The following is a 27257-nucleotide window of genomic DNA, read 5'->3' as shown; positions in this document are numbered from 1 at the left end:
CTCCATCCCAGGTGGAGATAACGAAGAGTCCTCCTGCCGTTCCACCAAGACCTTCTCCTGCAGAACTGTTGGTACATAACTGACTATATAGTGTAACAACAAAACAAAAGAGAGAAACGGTTGTGTCTGTTTTAAGTTCAATATAATACAAAACCGCCTGTTTACTTTGGCCAGGAGGGGTTGAATTAAGAGGCTAAAAATTAAAATAAGTGTGGTTTTTCTTTTGTTCTGAAGCATACAAACACTGAGAAGTATGACAGTGTTGTTCATAGTGTTGGGCCTTACATAGACAACAAGAAATGCAGGACTTTATATCGTCTTCATATAATGCTTATGTGTGATGCTGTTTATTTTGTTAGTATTGGTGCTGCCATCCAAACATCCAAAATAATTGTGGATCTACACATGTGTGATAACCAACTGTTTTAATTATTATGTACCCCTGTTGCTTTCTGTTTACTGTATTTAATGCCCTTCACAGAGATTGAACTAACCGCCTATCACAGCATTAACCATGTTTCAGGAGATGCAGCTGCAGCTTCATGACAGTGTGGTTTCACTGCAGCATATCGCCTTCTGTTAGGCTCACGTGTTTCTTCCACACGTCCTCTGTGACAGCGTGGTTAATGAGTGATGTCACTAAGCCCTTCTCCTCCTTTCCTCTTTTTCCAAACAACTCCCTCTCCCTCCAACACCAGGGGCCTCCCTCCCCTGACCCCACAGCCCGGCACTCCCCCTTTCGCTGCCACAGCTCAGAGTCACTGGACTACCTGCCAGGCCTAATGCCCAAGGCTCTGTCACCCAGCCCGTATGTTGCTAGTGGAGCGGGTGCAGCCAGCAGGCCGAGCCTCCCATTGGTCAGCGGTATGATCGGCGGGGGCTGCGCGTCGCCCTCGGCTTCCCCCTTGACGGTGTCAGCTCTCAGCCACTACTCGTCGTCCACGGCGGGCCTGCTGGACGAGCTGCAGATCTGTAGCCTGGACTCCCCCGGTGCCTCCCCCACGCCATCGCCCACGCTCAGCCTTGTCTCCACCTACACATCCACTGTTGGCCCTGATGATGTGCTAACAGCCTTTGTGGCCTCCACTGCTGCAACAGACGCTGTTACTAATGTAATTATTCCAACAAGTCACTGCTGTAACACACATTATTAACAGAAACAAAACGTTTCCTCCTCCCCTCACACAATTCGATGGCTGAACCAATCTTTCAGGAATTGTGCTTTTGCTACCGGTTTTTGCCTTTCACTAACCATCGTCTACTCTACAGCCTAATGCTCCCCTATAATGTTCATGTGTCTGCACTTAGGACAACTCTATATATGTGCTTGTCTATGTTTCTCTTCGTTGTGCCTTTTTGTTTTTAAATCTGATGCAATTATTCTGTCACTCAAGGCCAGTTCAAATCAAAAATTCAATATGAGATCAAAACATTTTTAATAGAGGTAATAGCAGGGTGAAGTTGGAAGATTTGGCTGTTGATTTAATTATGGAAGGTGCAAGATGACTGTTGTTAAATGTATTACATTTGATTGCCCATGTGAGTAGATGTAAAGGACCGTTCACAGAATGGTAAATCTTTGAAATACACTTCGTATTGACACTGAATAACCATGTTGACATACTGCTTGCATTATTTACTCCAAGCCTTGTGCATTAAAGGGAGACGCATCTAGAAATATGTTTCTGTTCACCAGATGCTGTTCCCAACCTTTACTCCACTCACAGATGGGCTAACTGGCTTGGTTGCTTCTACATCCAAGAAAAAACATAAATGTAGAACAACACCAACACTTAACATAACTTGAGATTCAATCATTGATTCAGAAATACGTTACTAGTTATAATGGCAAAATGTATACTCTTGGTTTAAAATTGTTTTCTTGTCACCGTTTTTGAGAGTGATAATGATTCTTTGATTTTAGCACACTGGCCTTAAAATTAATAACGCTTTATTTGTATCCTTTTGTCAGATGAAATCAAATGTTCCCGTGTTCAATGGGAGAGCATTTTTCAGAAAAGCTTCCCATTGTGTCCATTGTCTTTTACTAATTTAAAATGAAATGAATGTGAATCTGAAAGACTTGTCTGCTTATCGCCACCTTTTTAATCCCTTCTGTCTGTTTTAAAGTGAAGTGGTTCAAAGGTGCCCCTTTCCCTCACTGTCACTAACTAACTGTTCCTTCATTGTACAGTCTCTTCAGATTCAGAAATTCCTGAATCCTACCAGTCCTAATATCTGTCTACATATACACTGATTTCCATAATAGGCTCCTCTACCCCTTTTTAATGTTAAGATTTATAACAATATGATGAAATAATGGATTTATAAAACTAACATTCTCTTGTTTTTAATTTTATTCTTCTATATTTTCACTCATTATCGAATCTTGGAGGTCAGAACAGCAACATTTCACACTATGAACGGAAATGTGTACATTTTGCTGCCATGTGTGATTGATAGTGACTATCTCTGTTTCTGGCTTGTGGATCACTCCTAGGGCCAGGTCCTCTCTTATGCTATGAATGGAAGTGCTCCTCGGAGGCCCGTGTCTCCTCCCTCTTATCCCCCTCCCCCCACCTCCTTCCACACTGGGCTCCAGAGACAGAGCAGGAGTTCAGGTGAGTCACAGTTCGACAGTATGACATGCAAAAATCATCAACATGCATGATAAGGGGAGTCATTATGCTTTTTAATTTGAAATGAGTACCTGCTGCTTTCCCTTAGAACAATTACATACACAGACACTCTTATATACAGCATATAAAAGCCTTACACAAATATTAAACCTGCTCTGAATAGTTGAAGTGCTTAGAATTTCAAGAATGTGTAAATCTTTTAAGGACCTTATAATTAATCTCCTTATTATTGCCTACTCAATTCAATGGTTGGTGGATCTTAAGGTTAATCTATCTGTTAAAAGCCTGAGATAAGACCCCTGTACACCTGTTAGGAGAAGACAGAACCATTCAGTTGTGGGGGACAGATCAAATTAAACAAAGAAATACATGTTTTTAGTACTATTTCATCTCGAGGCATAAAACAGAGCAGTTAATATCAGAATACTTCAGTGTTTGCTTGTGTTCGTGCCCTTTCTTGGCTAATTCACTTACTATGTAGTTACAACTTACACTGTGTCTTCTCTTTACTCTCCTCCTATCCAGAGGGCAGCGAGTCATTTCACAGGGAGTCTGTGGTGCTGGGCCACACCAGTGTCAGCAGCATGGTGCCCATCGCCCGCTTCACAGAAGAGGAGAAAAAGGTGTCCGTTATTAAAGCCCCTCATTATGAAGGCATCGGCCCTGTGGACGACTCTGGCATCCCTATCGCCATCCGCACGGTGAGGTCGAACACTTGCAGGGATAAGCACATTAGTGTGCAGTAGAACGACTCCGTTAGGTACTGTAGTATTTTTGAGCTATTTCCCCTGACTTGAATCTTGATATGCGATCAGGCTCACCAGAGTTGAATACCTTCAGCTGTCAGCATATTTTCCCCCAATATAAAAAGCCCTTTCTCTCTCCTCACCATCTCTGAGAGTCTCTCTTCTTCCCTCTGTGATATAATGTTGAGCTCAGACAAGGTCTTTGCTTAAGCACCGCAGGGTCCTTGCTGCTTACTTGTCAAAGTGTCTGTCTGCGTGTTATCTTTGTTCAGGCTTTTCCTGTATTAACACTTCACTTAGTTATCCATTTTTTGAAGAGCATGCATTTAAAGGCCGACATGTTCAACTACAGAATGAGTGAGCCAGAGAAAGTAACAGGAAGAATGAGAGACAGCCAATAAAGTGAAGTGAAAAGGTGAAGAGAAAAAAAAGCTGAAAAGAAGAAAAACAGATGCTTCTTGTTGTGAGCAGACCAACATTTTTGCAGGCACTTTATTCGGTAGCCATGGAGAGTGAAGTGGTAATTGGGCCGTCTGTTGGCCGTGCCAGTGCTACATGCTCAGTCACACACACTCCTTCACTGTGGAGCCAACCTGCCTCGTCTCTGACCAGAGTCCAGGCGCTGGGTTTAGTGCCACTGAATAAAGGGAGGATTAAGTCTCTCTGCCATTTGATAGCTCTTTTTTGAAGTTGCTTTTAGATCTATCCTGTATGCACAAAGACACACATACCACGGGTTCCCCTGGATTTTACAGCCCGGAGCTCCCACTTTGGTTTTGTAGCAACATGGCCTCTGTATCCTCTATTTGAAACCAAACCTGCTCACGTTGATTTCTGAGAATAGGCACAATCGCCTTAACATTAACAAAAATGGAGTTTACCAAATTCCTATTGGCACTGTCATATTGTTTTGGGTTTTATTGGCTTTGTTTAGATTTTCTGGTAATTGTTTGTGAGTAGGTTTAAAAGCTGAAATACCCACTCAACACATTATGATGAAAAACCTTTCCTTTAGTTGGAAAATGATAAAATGACTCACGAGAACTCACAGTGAAACAGAAGTTAGAGTCTTTATGTTGTCTAATGTGAGCTATTTCTAAGCAAGGATTTGTAGACGAAGTTATATCTACAAGAGAGATTGAAAAAAAATCCCAAAGGTTTGATTTGATTGCTCCAAAATAGGCCTGGTCTAGAAAATATGAAACGATATGGAGCTGCACAGTACTGTTTGCCTCTAGCTACTCCCACCACGTCTGCACCTTATCAGGAGAAGTTGGACGCCAACCACATTCTTTACAAATGTTATTTTCCAAACACACATCCTACTATTTAACATTCTGCTAGCTAACACAACTTACATGCTCATAGTCAAGTGTGGTTTTATATATTATGCTTAAACTCCCAGCTACAACTGTAATTGAAATTAGTTTTATGTCTAGAGTTCAAGATAATTTATCACACGTTTTTTTTAATCTTTTTACTGGAATAGAATAGGAAAGGATTTTGATTAAAAAATACCTCAAAATGGAAAATCCTTGTGATGAATATGCAATTAACCCAGGGACATAGAATTGGAACTAGGGAAAGCTATTTTTCATTTCACTGTCATTTATCTGTAATGGATTGGATGTGAGTGTGAGAATCATGCTGTTCATTGTTTCTTATTAGCTGTAAAATAATTCAACTAAATATCTTACTCAGACAAATTAAGAGCACATACCTTGTAATTAATTAAACAGCCAGATATAAATGAGTTTTTACAAGGTTATTTATCGTTAATAAGTAAAAAGGAGATGTTATCATCCTGAAATCGTATGGAAAGTGTCTCAAAGGATAAATCTTAAGAAATGGATTCATGTCTCAGCATACGTTAAATTCTCTGGGACTGAAATATGGTTCTCTAAAAAGGCTGAGTGTGATTTTCTATACTCGATAAGTTCTCCGTCCCATAAAACAGTTGCAACCTTTCTAACTTCAGCTATCATCGCGTCTCATCAATCTTTATGATTATTTCTCTCTCCGCAGACGGTGGATAGGCCGAAGGATTGGTACAAAACTATGTTCAAACAGATCCACAAGGTTCACAAAGCAGGTAAGAAATGTCTCATTATTGATGTGATTCGAACATCAGCCAAGCATGCATGATGGGTATACGCGCGTGTGTGTATATTTGTGTGTCTGTCGATTCTTGTTAAGCCAAAAAGACCCAGAGCTGCTCCGAGCCAGAACTCATTAGATGAGAGCAAGAATGTCTGGAGAGGAGGAGGAGGAGGAGGAGGAGGATTTGAGAGAAACCTCTAATAGACACAGCTATCCTGGGAAATCTGTTGTAATTTGATGGGCTCGACCGTATCACACAGTCAGTTCAAAGCTTGTTTGTTCTAATCTTCTCATGCTTCTTCTGCTGCAGCACACACACAATGTGTCATTATGGCCTACAAAAACATACACAGGCCTTTGATTATCTTGCAGTGTTACCATGACTTTGTTTATTCACATATTCTCAGTTCATGTATTTAGCAATATTACATTCCCAGCAATGTCTTATCTTTTGAGAAACCCCCTGTGGACTTAGAAGTCTGGGAAAAACAGCCACTAATACTCATAGTTATATAAAGATATGGTTCAAGCTACTGATTCTGTTGGGTGTAATGACCCTTCGCAAATCAAAAATAAAAAGCCATACTGGATTAAAATAAAATGGTTTTGGTGTCATCCTAAGCTTGTGGATAAACAGAGGAAAAGTTTTTTTTGCTGCTTGGGTGATTTTGATAATGCTCTCCCCTGTGAAAAATGTTCACTATTGGAAATGACTTTGCAACTGACTGTATTCAAGCTGACTAAAAGTGGTGTTCTCCCAGGAGAGGAAACAACACACTGGACTGTAAAGTGTGTTTGTGCTTGTATCCCAATAAATCATTCTTCTTTTGTTCTACAGATGATGACTATTCTGACACGTACAATGCAACATACGCTGTCATAAACAATGGTGAGAAAAGCCTTGCGTATAATTTAAAGTAGTGTCTCATTCAATAAATCATTCCTACTGTACCTACCACATCTCCTTTCTGGCTGGGTTTACCTCTTTGCTTCACCTTTTCATTATCTCCTCCGTTCTTTCCTTAACAGATGACTACAGCCTGTCGTCCGGCACCACCATGGCCCACCCCGCTCCCCGAACACACACGTACAGGCCACTCGCCAAAAGCCCCTCGGACAATGGAGGGCATCTGGGCCCTCGGGAGCCCTCGCCATCCCCTGTACCCCCCCCACCTCCATCCATGCCATCCCTCCTCCAACTGAGGGCCAGAGACAGTGACCGTGAGAGAGACTCGCCCGACACGTAAGAGGAGCTTTTTCTCTACTACTTAATTTATTACATTTATTATTATCTAAGCAATTTAAATCTCCTCTTTTCATGTACATGAATTAATCAATTGAATGGATTAACTATGTTTATGTAATAGTTATATTTATTTTAGACAGTTTAATCTAAAACATTTGTGATCAACTATATTGGTAAATGATTAAATAACTTTTTGTCTGTTTTCTAATAAACACTTTTCTGTTTTTCTTGCACCAGGAATCAGTGGGGTCCTCCCGACAGGAAAGTGGATACTCGAAAGTATCGTGCAGAGCCTAAGAGTATTTTTGAATACGAGCCTGGGAAGTCCTCCATTATGGATCATGAAAGACCAGTGAGTATATTTTATAATGTCATTTTCTGTGACTGGTAAAGAATATGACTTTTTGTCAAGTTTAATCCACCTAAAAGTTGGTTACTGCTTCCCTTCATGTGTGATTAACCTGTGAGGCCTTTAGGAGCCAATCTGCAAACAGCTCATGCTTTAATATTTCAATGTTCAGTAGATGTGAATCTTGCTAACCCAGCTGGCTTCAAATTAGCGTTTGGGATTATATTCATATCATTGTTACATTGAAGTGATTTCTGTATTTTGTTATGCTTATACTTGTTCAGTAAAAGATTATTCATGTTGCTGATCTTCTTTACCTGGAGCTAATTAGAGGGTGAATTTATACTGATGTAAACAACTAAACATTAAGCAACATGATGTCAAAGAAACACTGCAGAGATGGTGCTACAGCCTTAAAAACTGGATAGTCAAATACCAAAAATAAGCACATGTACCTTTCTTCCTAATGTGTTTCTATATAATGGGCTTTTTCATGGACTTCTTTCAGTCAGACACAGTGTGGGCGGTAGAAAGCGAAGGTTTTCAGCGCTGCTGCCCCACTAATGACTGTACTGGCTGTTCACTCTGTGTGGGGTGAATGACAAGGCAGACAGCAGAGATAATTACTGTGTAGAGGAAGGGCAAAAATAATTGGAAGCAGGTATCTGACATAAAGAACAGGCTAATGGAGAATGCATTATAGATGCGGGGTCTGTTATGTAGCAAAAGGAAAAGGTATTTGTGAAGGTTTTGTAGATGTTTAATGTAATGACGGCAGAGAGCTCTCTCAGGGCAATAATACACGAGTCAGTTCCGGATAAGGCAATCAAGGGTGAAGCTATAAAGAGTAGAAGAGAACCCACGCTGGCTTATATGTTGTCTGAGACTTCTTATATGTATGTTAAGAAGCTTTTTCTCAATTTTCCAGGTTAGAAAAAGGCTGCCAATAACATTATGTTTAGCTGTGAAGGGTCTATTTGGTTTCCAGTAATGAAACATAGCAAACAAAAATGTTTTTCCGACACTCTCTTTGTTTAGTTTCTCTGTGTGTCTTCACAATTGGCAGTCTCTGCTCGAGGCTCTCACTTTTTTTACAGGGTGACTCATTCGTCTCAAAGCTGAATTCTCTTTTTAGAAACGGGATGTAACACAACAACACTTACAAAACGTCTCCTGGCAGTGTTTCATTTGGCCTGAAATCTCCATTTCCACTTCCATGTGGGAATAGGGTTAGAAAAGAGCAGACGGAGTAGTAAACCAATACATCATCTCTACAGTTAGAATAACAGTAAACTAAATAAACCTCTTGAATGTAGTGCAAGCAGAAGTGTGTAACATAAAGAAAGCTGTTGGAGTTTAATGATTCAGGAAAGAGTAAATGATTACATGTCGACACAGCAGTCACATTATTTAAGCTTACCTGTCTAATTTAGTGGCATGTAAATACCTACATCACATGTGACGTTTTTTATTGCAGGCTGGTTTGATATGAAAATATATCTCTCTGTGGTACAAAGGAAGTGTTTGGCACTGTAATCTATCATGTAACATCAGCAGAGATAAACATCTGCTTCCTAAAGTCCATTTGTCCATCATGCATGCAAAATAGTGGAGGATCAGTGCAGCCGACAACACTCACACGTTATCAGTATGAGATAAAGCAGCGTTAGACGGCAGCTGTTGAGCCTCAATATGAAAGATGCCTTTCAATCCTTAACCCTAAATGACATCGTTTTAAATCTGCCATTCAAAGAGTCATTATTTAAACATGAAGGGGTCACATGGGTTCATTGGGCTGTTTATTTGTATTATTACATAATCAAAAACTAGCACTTTATATGAAACATTACAAGGAATTAAAAGAGGAATATAAAAGAAACAAAAGGTGTGAAAAAGGCATAAAGATAGGATTTAAAAAGAGTAATATAATAATAAATAGGGTAATAATTTACTTTTTTATAATTCATGGTGTGCATGTTTATTAATATTATTACACAACGATTAAAAACACATCGTCAGTATGTTAACTTTGATCAGGTATTTCAGGTGTTAAAGTGCGTAACACATGGATCAGTTTAATGGCTGACTGACACCATACTGTTCCCACCAATTTAGAGATGAAAGTTACTGTACCCTATGGGGAATGACCCCTCGTGTCTTCTCCAAACACTTGCAATATGTGCCCCTTTCTCTTCTTCTAGAGTTCTTCTTCTAATCTATATAATTACTACCTCTGATGAGAATTTGGCCTTGCCCGGACATACGGTATTGAGTATTCCATCGACTGCACGAAGGTGTGGATAATGAGGCTGGATGTTAAATATGTAATGCTCAAAGTAACACGGTTTTCATTATCTGTCACCTGAGCAAAGGCTTAAAATAAAACAGTGATTATGTCATGGGATTGACAGCCCTGATTGCTTGTATGCAAATTAAACGAATGTCTTTATTATATGACACTAGTCTAAACTGCCTAAGGAACCGTTTGGATTCCCTAGCATTTTGGAATTACTGTCAAGTAGTGAAGCGAAACATTTTCTGCCGGATCTGTCAGGAGTGAATTGTGTTTTGCATCACTGCATTCTTCCCCATGAGCCAGTCTACATCTTCATCCTGTGCCCATCTCCCTGTGCCACCTACGCTAATTCCTAACCATGAGGTCCATGTCTTTCTCTCTCTCTCTATGTGACTTCTTTCCACACTATCCTTCCTGTCTTTCTTCTCCCTCCTCTCTCTGTCCCTGTCATGCTCTCCCAGAACTATGATGACATAGATTTAGAGAACGAGCCTTGGTATAAGTTCTTTTCCGAGCTGGAGTTTGGGCGGCCGGTAAGTCAGGGCCGTAGCTGCTCCCGCAACCCTGCCATAGGCAAACACCCACTTTCTCCACTCCACCCATGTTTTTTGTTTTGTCTACAGGTAGAATGGGTGGAGCTAGTTGTTTGGGCATGTGGTACTTGTTGGGTGCTGTGACCCCCCTCCCCCCACCCTTGTGACAGGCTGTGTTATGTCTCTGCGTTGCTGGGTTTTTTGGTCTGGTGGCTAGCAGGCACTGAAGTGTTCACACACACACACACACACACACACAAACACACCTGGCAAATTATTTCCAGTCCTGTGTTGCTAGGAAGGAAAATAGGTCAAAATGTGTGCTCCATATCCTTTAGATGACCTGACTTATTGCTGGTTGAACTGCACAGAACAGTCAGTCAATCTGTCTATCATAGCATTGATATATGCAAAACATCATTTTTCTAATGATAAACTTTAGGATTTTTCTACATATGTTAATCATCTTTTTCTATTCAGCCCATTTATTCATTTCTGCTAGTAGTTCCGTTTATCTTCACTTTTGCTGGAGCAACGCTCTGCATATATCTACAAGCTAAAGGCTGTAGTGCCCTCTTCTGGATGTAGCTAGTAATAACAACTAGTGGCTCAGGGCAGGCATTGCCTCTAACCACAGATCTGGGATCAAATCACCCCAACCTGACTGATTTACAAAGTGTCATGCCTCTATCCATGCCAGAGCATGACATCAGGTGATGGTTTTTTGGGCTTATTCGAAATGTTCAGCTAAAAATGTCACATCTGGAGCTAGCATGACTCTACAGAGTCATGTTGGAGCGTGTGTTGACATGTTTAACCTGCAATCATTTCACTGTTTCACACCACTGAATAAGCCCTTAGAGTTTAAATGGCTTCTACATGCACTTGCTGGTCCAGCTGGGACCGAATCTCACTGTATGTTTAGTATTTGAGTTTTTATTTCGTTGACATGTCACAAGAAGTTTTGATGGACTGAGTTTATATGCGCTATTAAACCTGCACTAAATCACAGCATTAGAAATAAACACAACACTGCAGCTTGAGCTTCACTTGGCTTTCTGCTTTACAGCTTGCTCTCACACTGCATGTGTGTTTGGAACGTGGGCACATTTGTTTGCGTGTTTGTGTTATAGAAGTTGATGTAGTAGGCCTTATTTATTTTAGCATAAACATACTGTTGTCTTTATGTTGCTATTTTGAGATAAGCAAACGAATAAAGCATCAATAGAGGATTTTATAATCTGTGTGTGTGTGTGTGTGTGTGTGTGTGTGTGTGTGTGTGTGTGTGTGTGTGTGTGTGTGTGTGTGTGTGTGTGTGTGTGTGTGTGTGTGTGTGTGTGTGTGTGTGTGTGTGTGTGTGTGTGTGTGTGTGTGTGTGTGTGTGTGTGTGTAGTCCTTATTACTCAGATTCTCTAACAGGTGTCACTCTCTCCACATGTTTCTCGTTAATTGGTTTCTCCCCATGATGCCACACCTGCTTCTCCTCCTTCACCTCATTTTCACCTTCTTCCTATTCATCCTCCTCCTCCTCACTGCTGCTGCTTGTGGCTCAAGCCTCCTAAAAAAAGGCTGGATTATAATCCAGACATCTCCGCTCGCCAACGCATTGAGGTAATCTCACATTCATGAGTATTCTAGTAGTGTTGTAAATCTCACAATTTATAATAAATCAGAGAAATCTAACTCATTATATTTTGTTGAAGACAATTAAGTATTGGTTAAACGTGTATAATTTAATTAATCAACAATTCAGTTTCAAGCAGAATATGAGTATATTGTTGCTTTGTAAAGAATGTTGAACATATAGCTTTGAAGCTATTTGTATGTATGCTAACATCGTATTCCTTGGCAGCCTTAATGAAGCTCTAGATTTCTTTTTTTTCTTTCTTTTTTTTACCTCAAAACATAATTCACTTGAAATCTTTTTTGATGTTTTTGTAATGGCATTTGATAGTCCTCAGAGAGAGCATTGCCGTTTAAGAGAACCGACTATTCTTTACCACTAGACCCATTCCACCTGATCCATGCCAGATTTTGCAGGACATCATTTGCCCCCTGAGCTCAGCTCATAACATCCTTTGCTGTATTACCTATGCCATTCTCCTTCAGAGCAGCCCAAGAGGAGGCAGAATTGTATCTTCACCGCTTACACCGGTAGGCCTCTTTTTGCTCAGGTGTGCCATGTGGAACCAGCTTCCATCGCACCTTATGCTGGGGGAGAGTTTTAAGTGTGGCACAGCATCAACCGCATGCAGGCTGTGCATTGTGAGGTGTTCTGCCTCGAGTCTTTGTTCCTGCGGACCTCACTATTCTCTTTTGTTGTCTGCCCTATTTCAGACATCCCTGCATATTCCTCCTGCTGACAAGGCTCCAGAGAGACCTGCGAGGTAACCTCTGTTTCTTTTATTTTCCTCTGCATCACCCCTTCCCCCTCCCCCATCCTCTCTACAGGACCGGTCCTTGTTGTGATACAGCAAGGAATCAAAACTGCTCTTTCTTGCTATGACTCTGGTGCATGTAGCCTTTCCGTCTGCTATTTATGATGATTTTGCAAGGATTAGTGTTACTCTTTATTTGTGTTTGCCACTGAAGCAGGGCAATTAGCATATCCCTTTCACAATCTGAGCCAGATTAAATTAACCCAGCAAACCTATTGATTCCGTCCTTCACCTCTTATCCTTCCCTCAACCCCCCCTCGTCCCTCCCTTCGTCCTATTCCCTTTCACCAATGGCCTGCTTATTCAGTCGCATTTTCCTTGGTGAATAGGAAGGGCATAAATGGGATGAGATGAATAGACCATGTAATTCATGTCAGTGGCATTGGGTGTGTTTGTTCTGAACATAAAACCCATTGGGTTTTAAGACATTTTAAATAACGGAAGTCATTCCTTAAGAAAATGTAGATTTTTTTTTTCCTGTGGTCTGTTTTCCTTTTATCTATCCTTGCAGAGGACAGCATAGAAGTGAGGTAGAGAGAGAAAGGAGGGGGTGGGGGGCTGACATGCAACAAAGGTCCCAAGGCAGGAATCAAAACCGGAACGCTGCAGTTAGATGGCATGTGCTTCTCAGCTTAATAGGCACACAATGTTAGTGAACCTTTTAAGTGGGATGACCTTCGCTATATATTTCGGTATAAATTCCTAAAATGTATCGGCTTAGAAGCTTGCTATTACTCATGTATTGTTATATGTTGGTCCAGAAGTGGTTTGAGTATACTGACTATACACATTTTCCTCCTGCAAACGGCGTACAGCACTGTAAAGAGATTTGAAAGTGGTTTTCATTGATGTCTGACTGTGTTGCAGTGCTGCCAGCGACTACAGGAAGAGAAGGAAGTCTGAGCCGTCCAGTTCCCAAGTGAATGCCCAGTCTCACAACAGAGCTGTGACTTCCCCTAAACCAGTGGACGCCTACAGACCGAGCAGCAGCCTAAAGAAGCCTGTGGTTCGTTCCTCACCAGCCTCACCCGCCAGAGCCAAAGGTACAGACATTTAAACGCAAACATTTCAATTTCACTTGATTGTTTTTTCTTTATGAATGTGTATTTTCCCTTCTCTTCCCCGGACTAAAATATGTGTACTAACCATGTTGCCAATAAATCAAAGCACTTTTTGTCCTCGTGTTTTTTTGCTTTACAACGTCTGTCTGGTGTCCTCATAAGTTTCCTTGATAAGTATTGGTTGAAGTCAGAAGCAAACAACCTCAAATCATCTTTTCCTCATTTCTTTCCTAGTTCTTCTCCCTCTCCCCAGCTCTTCAATCTTTTTTTGCTGGGTATTATTGCTAAAAATACTTTCCTCCTTCTTCTCTTTCACAATGCTGCTCTCTGTTGGACATCTGAAAGGTGGGGACGCATGCAACATGTATCCAAAAAGTTTGACCTCCCCAGGTCCTTATCAACCAACCTTTCTTCCCCCTGTCCCCTCTGACCCTGACGCTGAGGATGCCAGCCAGGAAGGCAGCACCTCCTCTAAGCAGTCTGTCTTTTGTAAGAACAGTTGGGAGACAAAATGCGAGGATACTGAGACTTGCAGCAGTGCTGACGAGGTCCCGCCCATCCCTGGCAAGATTAAGTCACGTAGCTGTGACGACCTACTCAACGATGGGCATTCTGGCGGTGGGCGAGCCACCCGCTCAGAAAGTGCTGGGTCACTGGTTTGTGATGGGAATCCCTCAGGTTCCACTGGATCCATCTCCACTCACTCATTGCCTCGCCTCCATCGGCGCCGGGCACACGATTCACCGGGCTTTCTCAAGCTCTATCGTAAGATGCACCATATCGACCGCACTCAGCTCATCCCATCTGAAGTCATCCGCTCAGTCCGTGCTCGCATCCTGGAACTAGAGAGCCAACCTCACCTTCATCTCCATCGCCTCTCTCCGTTGACCCCCACCTGGGGCATGGAGGTGCAACCCGATACGGTGCCAAGTCACATTTCTACATTTGAGAGCCTTATTCAGAAGTCCAAATCCATGCCCAACTTGGACGGTGAGTTGCCTTCTGGCACTACCACGCCAGGTGGCTCGTCTTCTCGAGCCAGCAGTGGTGGCGGTGGTACACCTAGTTTTCCTAAACGCCGTTTTTCCATAGAATCTTTACTCGAGGAAGACAACAACGGCAATGGTGGAACAGTACCTCACAGCATGGACCACCTGCATCGACCCCGCAGCCCCCCTGAGGGCCAGCCTCGTATTGGGCCAGAGCCCGGCCGTGGGCGGTCCTTTCCTGCTCCTCCTGTTCCCAAAGGCCCACAAGCCAACCCAGACTACTCTGACAGCGAACAGGACGCTATTGCGTCAGACCTCAGTGACTTCATTCAAGTGGAGGGCTCCTCATTCTGCAGTGAAAGTGACTTTGACCATTGCTCACTAACCTCTTCTGAGAGCTTGTACGGCTCTTCTAACCTTCACCACCACCACCTCCGTCATCACCACCACCATCACCAGCCTGGACACCAGAGTCTAGGCCAGAGCCAGGGCTACCAACACCGCCACCTCATCAGCTCCTGCAAAGGCCGCTGTCCGGCCTCTTACACCCGTTTCACAACAATGCTGAAACATGAGAGAGAACGAGCGCGCCAGGAGCACCAGAGACCTTCACAGCCGAGCCGCAGCAGCCATTCCCAAATCCGGAGTGCACAGTCCCAGCAAGCGATGTCCAAGCTGGCCTTCCTGGTCAGCCCAGTGCCTTTCCGCAGGAAAAAGGGCTCACCACCTACCTCTAGAAGAAGCAGTGGTGGCGATCGAGGTAGCAGAACCAAGTCCAAACAGGACATTTATGAAGCACTGGATGCAGCCTTGAGAGACATATATGAGCACATCCAAGCAGAGAGAGGCCACAGAGGAAACAGAGCACCTGATGACAGCATCCTGAGGAGAATACTGTCAGAACTCCTGCCAAATGTGCCTGAACGAAGCTCTTCATTGCGGGGGAGGAGGGGCTGTTGGCAGGGGGGTCAGTCCTCTACATCTTTGTACCCAGATGGGAGCCCCACTGGGTCCTCCTCACAAAGAGAGGATCCCTCCACACCGCGGCTACAGTCACCAATCAATGCCTGTTACGACGCCTCAAACAATAATGAGTATGAAGAGGAGCAGGGCAATGGAAATGGTCTCAGTTATTCAGGTGCAGATTTTACACATTTAACAAATGTTTGCACGTGTACACTTTGTCATTTAGCCAGTTATCTCTGCATGTTTTTTATTTGCACAAACATATTTATATATGAATATATATATACAGTATGTACCAAATATGCATCCCCATACATTTACCTCAATGTCACTGTAAGTATTGCATGGGCTTGTTGCCCTATTTCATTCATTGGTCAGTTTATACATCCGGTACTTTTGTTTTCTTTCTTTCTTTATGTCATTCAGTAAGACCTGAATGCTGTGAATTCTCAAAGTAAACCCAGTGTTAAAAAAATATTGTTTTCTGTTTTAAGAAAATGTCTGTGAAACCAAACACTTCCCCCCTGATGAAAGTTCTGCATCTCAAATGGAAGCATGAAGTATATAAATATTTGAATGACCGTAGCTAATGCCGAGAAAAACATGTAATGTAGGAACAATTGGAATGAACTCTTGAAGGGTACTAACATGTCTGAAAGAAAGAGACATTTAGAGTATCAGATCTGTAAATAAAAGCAGTATAGCTTCTTAAATTTGATATACTTATTGTTTGAGAATTAACAGCATATTACTCTGGTTGGAGTAAGTTATTATTTCTCTGTTTATAATGTTATTTTTTTTTCTTTTTATAATTTGTCTTTTTTGCAGTTTATTTATGGTTTGTCTGATTATCCAACAATCGTTCTTTCCTTTAAACCATTTGGTTATATGTTTATGTTTGTAAATGGTCTTTTTTGGCCTGTTTTATCATGTGTTTCAGCTATTTTTGATGCATGAGTCATATTCCGGGTTGTTTCCAAATAACTGGAAATAAAACACCTTTTGACCCTAAACTTTCATCCCTCATTCACCTGTAGGAATGGCGTCGTCATCATCCTTTGCCACAGCACTTTTTTGTATTATGAAAATGTGACATAATTGTGGTTAGTATGGTTACTCCCATGACCTTTCTCACATGTGTTTGCTAATCACAGACCAGGATGTATCCCGGTGTTATTCTACCATGGATGGACGCCACACACCCCAGAGTAGAAGACCTACTCCTGATAGAGAGGTACAACATTGTACTCATAACACTAACGTTCACTTCATTAAGAGAATCGATTAATACAAATAAGTATTGCGTTTTTTTGTCTTAAGGATCACAATGCCACACATTTTGATGATTCTCACAGAGATTGTAAAGCAGTTTTTTATGTTTTGCTTGCCTGCTTTCTTTCTCTCACTTTCATCTCCTAGGTCTCCCATAAACAGATGACACAACTTATTCTGTTCTCTCTCCTCCATCAGAAACAGCCTGCAAGAGCCATTTATGATTTTAAGGCACAAACAGCTAAGTGAGTACAGGAAATGCACAGTGCACGCGCAAAGGGAGCCAAGCTTTTAAGCATGAACGCCTAACTACATACCAACACATTTCGAGACATTGCATTCAATGTTAGGATTTGAGATTGCTTTGTAAGATGTTTTGCCTTTTAAGAACACATCTTACCACCAGACTTGGATGGCTTTAACTAATTCATCTTATGCTTTAAATATATGCATGAATAAAACTAATTTGGGCTGCATTTGATCTTCTTCCATCGTGCTTCACTGGCTAACGTTTTGTGACGGGTGTTTCTTTGCTGGTTGAAGTTGTGAGTTTATGTCTTCTCACACCTCTGTGTTGGCACTTTGATGACATGAATGTGTTGCAGGGAGCTGACATTTAAGAAGGGCGATGCAGTGAACATCATCCGACAGATTGACAACAACTGGTATGAAGGAGAGCACCGCGGTCGGGTTGGGATATTACCCATATCATATGTAGAAGTAAGTCTGCAACTATTAAACTGAACACCTGTATAACTGTGACTACAGGTGCATCATCTTGTGTCTTATATGTCATTTGTCTCGATGGTTTGTCTTTTCTTTTCACACTATTGTCCACGCATAAACAGAAGATGCCATCCTCAGAGAAGCAGCAGCCGATCCGTCCTCCTCCACCAGCACACGTCAGAGAGATCGGAGAGGCAATAGCTCGCTACAACTTTAATGCTGATACTAACGTGGAGATGTCTCTCAGAAAGGTGGCCTGTTTATTGTTTATTAGAAGCTGCACCAATGTAACAGGGCTTGTTATAATCAATAGTAATGATTGGAAACCTTGCATTTTTTTTTAGAAACAATACTTTTTTGAGTTCATCATCCGGTGGTAGTGATTGTTTAAAATTAAGAAAGATACACATTTTTCAAATAAAACAGCATGAAGTCAATAATCCAGATGAATTCACTCGGTTTCCGCTACTGTTTTAACTCAAATGCATTTTTATGCAATAGCAATATGCAATTTAACATGGTTCCAACCAACACCAAGCATTATATTTGTGTACTGCACAGAAAACTAATAGCTATTGCTAATTGTCACTATTGCTCGTCCCTAGTTGTGATTTTTTTAATTTGCAGGGTAGTTAACATCTATTGCTTTTGAAAGAGGCTCTGGGGCTATAATGGAGATATGTTAAAGCTACTGTGTGTACAATTTATATAAATTGTGTCTGTTATATTGTTATAATAAAGGATACATTGATAAATAGCAATACATGTGATTAACAGAAGTCCTACAAGGTGGCGCTAAACCTTTGAGTTGTGGTTAAACATCACATTTTTATTTTGTGTGTGTGTGTGTAGGGTGAGAGAGTAATTGTGATAAGGCAGGTGGACGGGAACTGGTACGAGGGGAGGATCCCAGACACAACCAAACAGGGCATCTTTCCTGTGTCGTATGTTAACATCATCAAGCGCTCCCCGTCCAAGAGCTCCGCCCACCACATAGACCCACATGGTTACCCTGGCAACAGGACACCCAGCTCTACACCTACCAAGGTAGGAGAATCACTACAACAAGGTGACAACAAGATGGTCGACACCTATACAATAGAGTTACAAAATTCAAAAACATCAATTTGTTCTTTATTTACTGGTTAGAATATAGCATTCACAGCTACTTTATACAGTAATGAGTTGGTTTATTTAAAATGTGCATATGTTTATTTGTGAACAACAGTGTTGGTTACTTTCCAACATAACAATTGTCGCCAAAAGAAATCCCAATATATTTAAAGAAATGGGTAAAAACATCCTCTGCATAGAGGAGTATGTAGAGCTCTAAACACACACCACACACTGCACTCTCTGTTACATTGTTGGAATTACATTGTTCCTTCTTTTTCACTTCACCTTCATGAAGCCTTTCTACCATCTACCTCCGCCCCCCACTCCTCGTGACCTCCCCTCCCCTCACCCCCCGTTGAGAAGGCCTGACCTGCAAACTATCACCGAAGAGTGGCTGGCCCTCACACTGGAGCCTTCTGCCTCCTCTCCATCTCGCTCCGTCACTACCACCCCCACACCGCCCACACCCCCACCTCTCCCCTCTGACCTGACACCTTTCCATAAGGCTCAGGATTTTATGGCACCATCACCTGCACAACCACAGAGAGGCTTCGCCCTGCCGCCCCCGAGGTCTTCCTTAAATTCTCCTTTCAGAGACGGGAGACTTAGTTTAGGTCACAGCTCACCAACCCTGCCTTTCTCCCCACCGCCTCCTCCTCTTCCTCCGCCTCCTCCTCCTCCTCCCCTTCCTTATTCCTCATTTTCACCTCCACTGCCTGAGCCTTCAGTGCGATACAACAGTGGCAAAGGAATAGCTCGACGATCACAAGTCTCTAAGCCAGAGGTGTTTTCCTGCACAGTGCCAGAACCAATAAAGTCACCTACACCAACTGTGAAAGTTAACAAAAGCAGCATAATGGCTGAACTGCAAGTGAAAGACCCTTACGACGACCTTTTGTCTATGATTATGGATGATTCTACCACTGCAGAAGTTCCCGACTTTTCAAGATTGTCTCCGATAGATTTCCCACTAACCTCGCTAACCAATGAAACCCAGGGCAGATTTAAATCTAAAGCAGAAGAATCCGATCAGCCAAAAGTAAAACCACGAGCACTATCTCCATCCAGCGACCTGATAGGCAGCGATAGGTTAGACGAGCAGCTTCACAAGCCTCTGACTATGGAATCACTTCCCATGGCTTGGGGAGAGCAGTCAGAAACTCTGATTGAACAACGATGCGAGTCTGAAAGCCCACCATCGATGACAGGAATGGGATTTGAGTTGTTCATTGAGGAAGAGGATGAAGATATAGAGGATAAAGAGGAGGACATTAAAGGTTTTAATGAGAGACTTGGCCCACAGGTAGAGCATGGTGTGAGCTGCTTCTGTTGAGTTTGGAATTACTACAGGGCCCTGGAAGAGAGATGGAGGACATTTTTTAAATCTTAAAATAAATAGATCTAGTTTTGCATTGTCTTGTAAATATCTATCGCAGGGGTAAATCTACTTGTGTCCTGTAGCCATTTTGGTATCCTTAATGCAGTAACCGACCATCAATATGTTCAAGATCAACAAAAAAGCATCTAGCAATATCCATAGTGGCAGTTATTTTATGATTTATAATGGAAACTGAGGAAGTTTACCTGTTGTTTTATATCTTCATCCAAAGAAGTTGATGTGACTTTGCACAATGTGAATTTATATAGTAAAAAAAAAAACTAGTGAGAATTTATAGCATTATAATAGAAAGTGTACATCACTTAAAGTATCATGGACTTTCCTAGAAAACGTTTTGACATGACATTAAAATAATCAAATTATTAAAGTGAACCTATCATGCTATATTTGAATAATATAGTGTAGGGCCATACCTATATAAGGCATATTTATACTTTTTATTTTTCAAAATACCAAACAGATCATGCATTTTAGCCATTCCTCATTTCGCTCAATTGAACACTGTCTTTGCATGGGCTGATTCTGTGGGAACAGCACCATCTACAGGCCTGGCATATGTACTACAGCGTCTCCAGCGCTTTCGAACGGCAATGTCCGTGGCTGTCTCCTCCTGATTGGTGGAGTTGGCCCAATAGCCGTAGCGCCACTTCTGTGACGTCATAGAAGTGTTCAAATCTGGATCAGTCTGTATCAGATCCGTTGCAGCCCCTTTTNTACGAAGCAGGATTTTCACTTAGCGGGCTAACTTCAGGGAAAACTGGCTTTCCGGTCCTACGACGCTGGTTCTCTTTTTAGCAGGCTAGATCTCCATGGTAACTACCATGGAGATCTAGCCTGCTAAAAAGAGAACCAGCGTCGTAGGACCGGAAAGCCAGTTTTCCCTGAAGTTAGCCCGCTAAGTGAAAATCCTGCTTCGTAGTACAGGCCTCTGAAGCAGGCAGTTTGTTGTGTTAGAAAACTCTTCATTTTTCCTCCATTGAAAATCATGACTTTGCATTTAATCTCCCTTAGTCTACTGCCAGAAAACGATTCTACCCATTTCAAATAGTGACTTTGTTTCCCTTTAGCATAAAGCCCATTTTAAGAAGTGAGTCTTTTGAAATAAGTACTCTTTTGAGATGTGCTGCATTTATTTGGCATTAAAACAGAGCAGTTTACAAGCACAACGGTGTTGTTAACACTTTACTTTTGGTGGGTTGCTCTTTTGGATGAAAATACTATGCTGTCAGAAGCATTAAGATGTACACATACAACAAGCTTCTCCAGCGGCAGTCATGATTGACTTTTGGCAAGAACACAGAACAGAGAGCATGGAGGGAGAGGCAGGGCTCGCTGATTATTATTATTTTTGGTGTGTGTGTGTGTGTGTGTTTGTGTTAAGAATCCCTGCATGTCAGTAAGCAGCTGTGCACTTTTTTGTCTGCCCTTCACATTGGGAGCTCAGTTCATGAATAGAAAACAGCTCATTTTTGATGTGGCTATTTCTTATAAATGGCCCTCGAATCCGTGAACAACACTTCAGTTTTCTCCCCAGTGAATGAGAAATCTATTTCTCTCTTTATCTGTCTTTCTGCGTCTTTATCCCCCCTCTCTCACACCCTGATCTAAAACCTTGAAATGGAGTGTGTGTATGTGTGTGTTGGTGCGTGCACGTGCGTTACGAACACTCTCCCACTGTGACAAAGTGGTGTGACAGGCCATGTCACATGGTGGACAAGTGGTGGATGGGAGCTCACCAACACACGATAAAGCCTGTCAATCTCCAAGGCAACGTTACTAGCCATGCTGCCTGATGTGTGGCCTTTTAACACACACACACACACACACACACACACACACACACACACACACACACACACACACACACACACACACACACACACAAGGCAGCAAACACACAGACAAGAAAAAACCTGTCTTAACCCCACATCACCCTCAGTTGTTTTTCTTAGCCTGCAGGCCTCCTCACGCCAGACTTGTAGGTTAGAGAAAGTTCTCTCCCCAAACACACACAGCTGACACTTTGACTGCAACATATCCTTCTTCAGACCATCTTCCTCCACCTACACACACATTCTAACCTCCAACAAGTTACAAAATGGTCCCCGTAGCTAGCAAATTGTCTAGGATGCCCACAATATGAAAATGCATAGGATATGGTGCGAGGAAATGTAATCCCCAAAGGATGAGCTATAATGACTTTGGTGAAGTACCACCTTTTAAAGATCCACTACTTTAGTTTATAACCAGGATGTCTATCCACAAAACATATTCAGCCTCAGCTGTACTGTGTGCTTAGTGCAATTTTGAGGTTTGTCAAATTAAATATATTGACATGGTCAAATATGACTCTTATCTATTATAGTTTTTGGATGATCCATTGAGGTTTGATATTTGCAGATCTTTCTTTGAGTGATTTCAAAAATATGTGATGTCAGTGCAATGTATTGATTGTGTGAAATTGGGGGCGAGGCAAGCAGGAGAAACACTACTGTGCATAATGAGTGGGCCAGATAACCAGCTAGCTGAGTGGGAAGATAGTAACTTTTGGCATTTGCACCAGGAAAGCAATTCTCATTGGGCTAAATATGCCATATTTGGGTCTGAGATCCAGATCTTATAATGTATCCATAACATGATTAGAAATGTAACTGCAATACTATTCTTCTATTTTTTATCAACCTGAGTCAAAATAATTCCTTATTGACCTAGGAACATCATTTTAAGGATACTAGATTCTGCACTGAAATGTCTGATTAAGTTTGCTTACAGGCTTTCTCTACACCATTATCCTGTAAAGTTAGCCGAAAGTCCAGTAAATGTTACAGAGGTGAAAATGAATGTTGTTTAATACTGTTGAATGTGGCGTTGAAGGTGAGAAAGCTACCAGCGTGACCACTTGGACTTGGCTTGATAGCAGACATTTTAGAGGAAGCCCGTGACCTGAAAGTGAGTTTGTGGGAATATCCTGTCAAGGAGAGAAAATTAAAAGTTGGGACAAGTGAATAAAATACTGCAATGCCTTCCCTCTCACCACCACTAACATGCCTCTAGGCAGTGGGGGCTGCCTGCAGCAGCAGACTTGGGGCAGCTCCCAGTTCTAAACACGTGAATGAGTTTGAAATCGAAGGTTGCTGAAAAAGACCTCCATCAGCCGGGCTTCCTTTGCATAAATAAGGTAAAAACGGTGAGCCTTCCCCTCTCCTCATCCCTCTCCTGCTCTATTATACCTTCCTCCTTTTGTGCTCAAAGGCAGCAGCACGCCCATTAACATTTAACTATACACAGTTAATGAAGCCGTCCTCCTGTAAGTTTAATCCCTCTGCTTGTTTCATGGGCACATCATCTAACGACTGATGTGCGATGCAACACACAGTAAGAAGAGCACACACACACTTTAAAAACACACAGTTTTGACAAGAGTCCTATTAAACAGGCTTGTAAAATTATCTCTGCCTCCCTATCCTGCTTTCAAACTGCTTCCATTCAGTGGATCTTAACAACTGAGGAAATAAGGATAGTGTGAAGTGAGAGCGCATTTTATGTCTACACTTAGTGTTAATTCATTAAATCTGTGAATGCGCTGTGAACGTCGGTCACTGCACTATAATTGTTTCTGTAATTGGGACAAATAAAGCAACCCTGAATCTTGAACCACACACACACACACGCACACACGGAGTCACGCAAGTGTGCGTTCCCTGCTGACAAGGCCATTTAATATTCTGAGAAGAAAACAGATAACAAGGGTGACAGATAGAGACAATGAGAGGCGAGAGAGACAGAAGGAAAGTGGGAGACTAAGACAAGAGGGAGGCAAAAACAGAAACAAAAGCTCCAAAAAGGCCATTACTGCCCTGGAGCAAAAATACCTCCACCAATTAGAGACTCTCCTACCTCGCAATTCACATAAACAAACACATAGGAACCCTCTGTCCTTACCGTACCTCCTTCCTCATCCTATTTCTACCCCCAGACCTTTATGAAAACATTCGACCAAACTGTGAAATTGCACCCCAACAAATGAGAAGAACTGCCTGAACTGGTGGAAAGGATTAGCCAACTTTACATTTTGTAAAGGATATTATTTGTATTTTGCCTCAGTAAATGTTGTTGTTTGTGGGAGGAATAATATTAACTTCATCAGATTGTTTTTATGTAACTGAACACCACACTATTTAATTGCTGATCATTATGGAAACACGCATGTAACCTTGGTTTTTACCTGCTTCTTACCTCACTGGACTAACAACTTAGAATCATTTAATTAATTTGAACATACTTGTGTTACATCGGCAGCATGACTAACGCAAAATACACAGTAAATATATACATAACAGCCATACTTGCCAACCTTGGGACCACAGAAATCGGGAGCATTTGCAAAATGGGGGGGGGGGGGTGCTAGTGGATCGCCGGAGCTGTTAGATTAACATTAACATGCTTATTGTAGTTCTAAGTGCAATGCCTTGCGGCCTCAGCTCATATGAGACTTCAAAGGTCTTTTATTTTGAAACTCTACATCAGAATGTCCTGATTTTTTCTGAGTGACTAGATGGGATGTCCTGCTATCACCCTGAAGTGAAATTAGTCTTTGATACTATAGGATTTGTGTTTTATTCTCATCTAAACACAGAGGGATGATTTGTTTTGACTCTACCGTAATGCATAGGATATTCGCGCACCGCAATATCACGTGCGGGCTGGCTTGACTAGGTTTTCCCGAGTGGAGGCTGGCTTGACCGCAGTCAGAGAGTAGAGTAGTTGTTGATTCTTGTTCTGTTTTCTGTGACTATCAGCCTCACCCTCTCAGACTTTCAGTTGCGCGCTACTAAAGAGACGTGTTACCATGGAAACCAAACAATGGTGTAGCTGTATTAAAGTCCGAGTGGAAACAGTCCTGAGTAAATCTGATTTTGTCAGAAATCGGGAGAAATGCGGGAGAAATATGACCCCGGGAGGAAACCGGGAGAGGGCAATGAAATCGGGAGTCTCCCGCGAAAATCGGGAGGGTTGACAAGTATGATAACAACAGTAAAAAGTGTGTAGTGGATTGTTGTTAGCTTAGCCTACTAATTATCTCATTCCCTCCAATCAGAATCATACATCCTTAATCTGTCACACAGCCGGATGATGAATATGTAAAAACTTAAAGGTAGCAGCCAGGAATAACAATAATTAATCGTAACACAGTATGCATTTCACATATGATATGGTGACTCTGCTGGTCCCATTGTATAGAAGTCTAAGAGAAAGTTACCCTACTTCTCATTGGATTTATAACTTAGGTAAACATTTTCCCGCTGAGTTAATGGACTTCATATGTAGTTTCAACTCTTTTTCAATACAGCATGATATTTGTTTCGTTAAACATGGTCCTATTCAGAGTGAAATAAACAATAAAGAAAGGAATGTTTTGGGGGCGGGGCTACCTTTTGATTGACAGGTCGCTAACACAATGTCCGGTCTAACTTTTGAGAGTTTATTCTAGTGTTTCCCAACTCTTCTCAGTCTTCAATGTCTTGTCTTAATGCTTTATTGGTTTCTTTGAGTTATTTCTCAGCACTATTTATCTTTTCTATACGCTGATCTTGAGATACGATCGTTTGGCGTCTTCACACAGTCTCGTTGTCGTCTGCAGAAGTAGAACAAGTTGGCATTGAAACGTTTTAGTTACGTACGAATTGGATGTGATGTTTGGGATAGTAACACTAAACATACACCAATGTTTAGCTCGTGTTTCTTCAGTTTACTTCAACACATTTAGCTCTGATCTTTTAGAACGGTTGTACCTTTTATCTGGGCTTCAAACCACAGATCCTTCATTAATCACATTTCTAAAATAACGTGACAAAGAAAGCGTGAATTCTTCTGAACTCAATGTCGTTGTTAATATTCATCGGAGGACATTTAAGTTGCTCTGGAGGTCACATCGAGAAATGTCTCAGGGACAAGCACTGAAATATTTGCTTCTCCAATATATATATAAATATATAAAAAAACGAAATGACATGTGAAATATTGAATGTGGAAGGACACACAGTATTTTTTCTTTTTATATCTTCTCGAGATATTTCACAGTTGAATTTACTGGTGGAGATGGAAGGAGAAGAAAGGAAGAGAGGGACAGAGGAAGCTATAAACTTAAAATCACTTTCATAAAAAAAAAAAAACAAGACTTACAACCTCATAAAGACGAGCCACATTAAATCATGCTCATTCCCTTTCCCCTGAAAACCTTGTTTTCTCATTTCCTTTAATCCAAACTTCACTTCTTGTGTCTTCTTGTGTTAGGCTTCACGTGGAGTGACTGGAGGCGAGAACCCGCTATGCAAGCACTAAGACTGAAACAGTGGTGAAGTGTCAAAATGGGCTTTATTTTAGATCAAGGCAGAGTCTAGGAGTTGGAGAGGACGCTGAAGGAGAATCCTGGAACCGAGATTCAGACCAGGACGAGGAGCTCAGAGAGGGGAGAAGAGGAGCAGGACAGAGCAGGGAGGTGGCTGGACGTGGCTGGACGTGGCTGGACGTGGCAGGACGTGGCAGGACGTGGCTGGACGTGGCAGGACGTGGCAGGACGTGGCAGGACGTGGCAGGACGTGGCTGGACGTGGCTGGACGTGGCTGGACGTGGCTGGACGTGGCTGGACGAGGCTGGACGAGGCTGGACGAGGCTGGACGTGGCTGGACGAGGCTGGACGTGGCTGGACGAGGCTGGACGTGGCTGGACGTGGCTGGACGAGGCTGGACGTGGCTGGACGTGGCTGGACGAGGCTGGACGTGGCTGGACGTGGCAGGCGGAGCGGCAGGTGTGTGGATCTGGAAACGGAAAGAAGCAGGGTTAGGAAGGCAAATCCTCTCACTAGGAGCATCAACATTTTAATAGGCAAAAAATGCTAAGTAGGCCTGGACGTTAGTTTACCCTGAAGAATAAACGAAGAACTGGCGAAGACTGAGGATGAGAACCAGGGTTTTAAGCGGGGGCAGGTGAGTAGTGGCAATCAGCGAGGTGATCAACAGCTGGAGCGGTGTGGAGGCGGAAATCCAAATGTAGGTCAGCCACACCCAGCCAGGAAGACACACAGACAACAACACAGAGGAGGAAAAAGAGGAAGGCCGCACTGTGGATCCTCACATCTTGTACGTCAACGATAGAACATTTATCAGAAATAAAACACTATTTTCCAACACCTGAACAGTCTTTAAACTTATCCCGACTCTTCAGCCTTCATCTTTTTACACTTTGCACGTTTTCTCAGCTGCTCTCTTCTCTTCTCTCTCTGGTGTTTTTTATTCGAGCGAAGGTTATGAGTCCCTGATTGCTCCGGCATATGTGAAGGCCAATAAATCTATCATCGTATGTCCTTCTCTTTACACACACT

The 27257-nt window shown here is 42.1% G+C and overlaps 1 protein-coding gene across 1 annotated transcript; it reads left to right on the top strand.

Annotated features, from left to right (window-relative positions):
* On the top strand, positions 1-26720 carry LOC104966385 (uncharacterized). The gene is made up of 20 exons (XM_010795572.1): positions 1-71; positions 699-1112; positions 2501-2621; positions 3165-3340; positions 5411-5477; positions 6324-6374; positions 6515-6728; positions 6969-7083; positions 9838-9909; positions 11464-11520; positions 12247-12296; positions 13215-13390; positions 16518-16597; positions 16834-16880; positions 17241-17355; positions 17484-17612; positions 18214-18408; positions 18773-19790; positions 26171-26177; positions 26261-26720. Exons 2-20 carry the CDS (start codon positions 783-785, stop codon positions 26718-26720), a joined length of 3480 nt encoding a protein of 1159 aa, XP_010793874.1. The 5' UTR covers positions 1-71; positions 699-782.
* Positions 26721-27257: the final 537 nt, after the last annotated feature.

Source organism: Notothenia coriiceps, unplaced genomic scaffold (genome assembly GCF_000735185.1).
Source record: "Notothenia coriiceps isolate Sejong01 unplaced genomic scaffold, NC01 NC01_scaffold00037246, whole genome shotgun sequence".
NCBI classification, from domain to species: Eukaryota; Metazoa; Chordata; class Actinopteri; order Perciformes; family Nototheniidae; genus Notothenia; species Notothenia coriiceps.
The sequence above is the reverse complement of the archived record's forward strand: the minus strand, read 5'-3'. Positions and strand labels throughout refer to the sequence as shown.

Excerpts from the sequence above, each read along its gene's own strand:
- LOC104966385 (XM_010795572.1), top strand. The coding sequence starts at position 783 with ATGCCCAAGGCTCTGTCACCCAGCCCGTATGTTGCTAGTGGAGCGGGT. Across the intron at positions 6,729-6,968 it reads GAGAGAGACTCGCCCGACAC|GAATCAGTGGGGTCCTCCCG; the intron begins GTAAGAGGAGCT and ends TTCTTGCACCAG. Across the intron at positions 17,356-17,483 it reads TACCCATATCATATGTAGAA|AAGATGCCATCCTCAGAGAA; the intron begins GTAAGTCTGCAA and ends ACGCATAAACAG.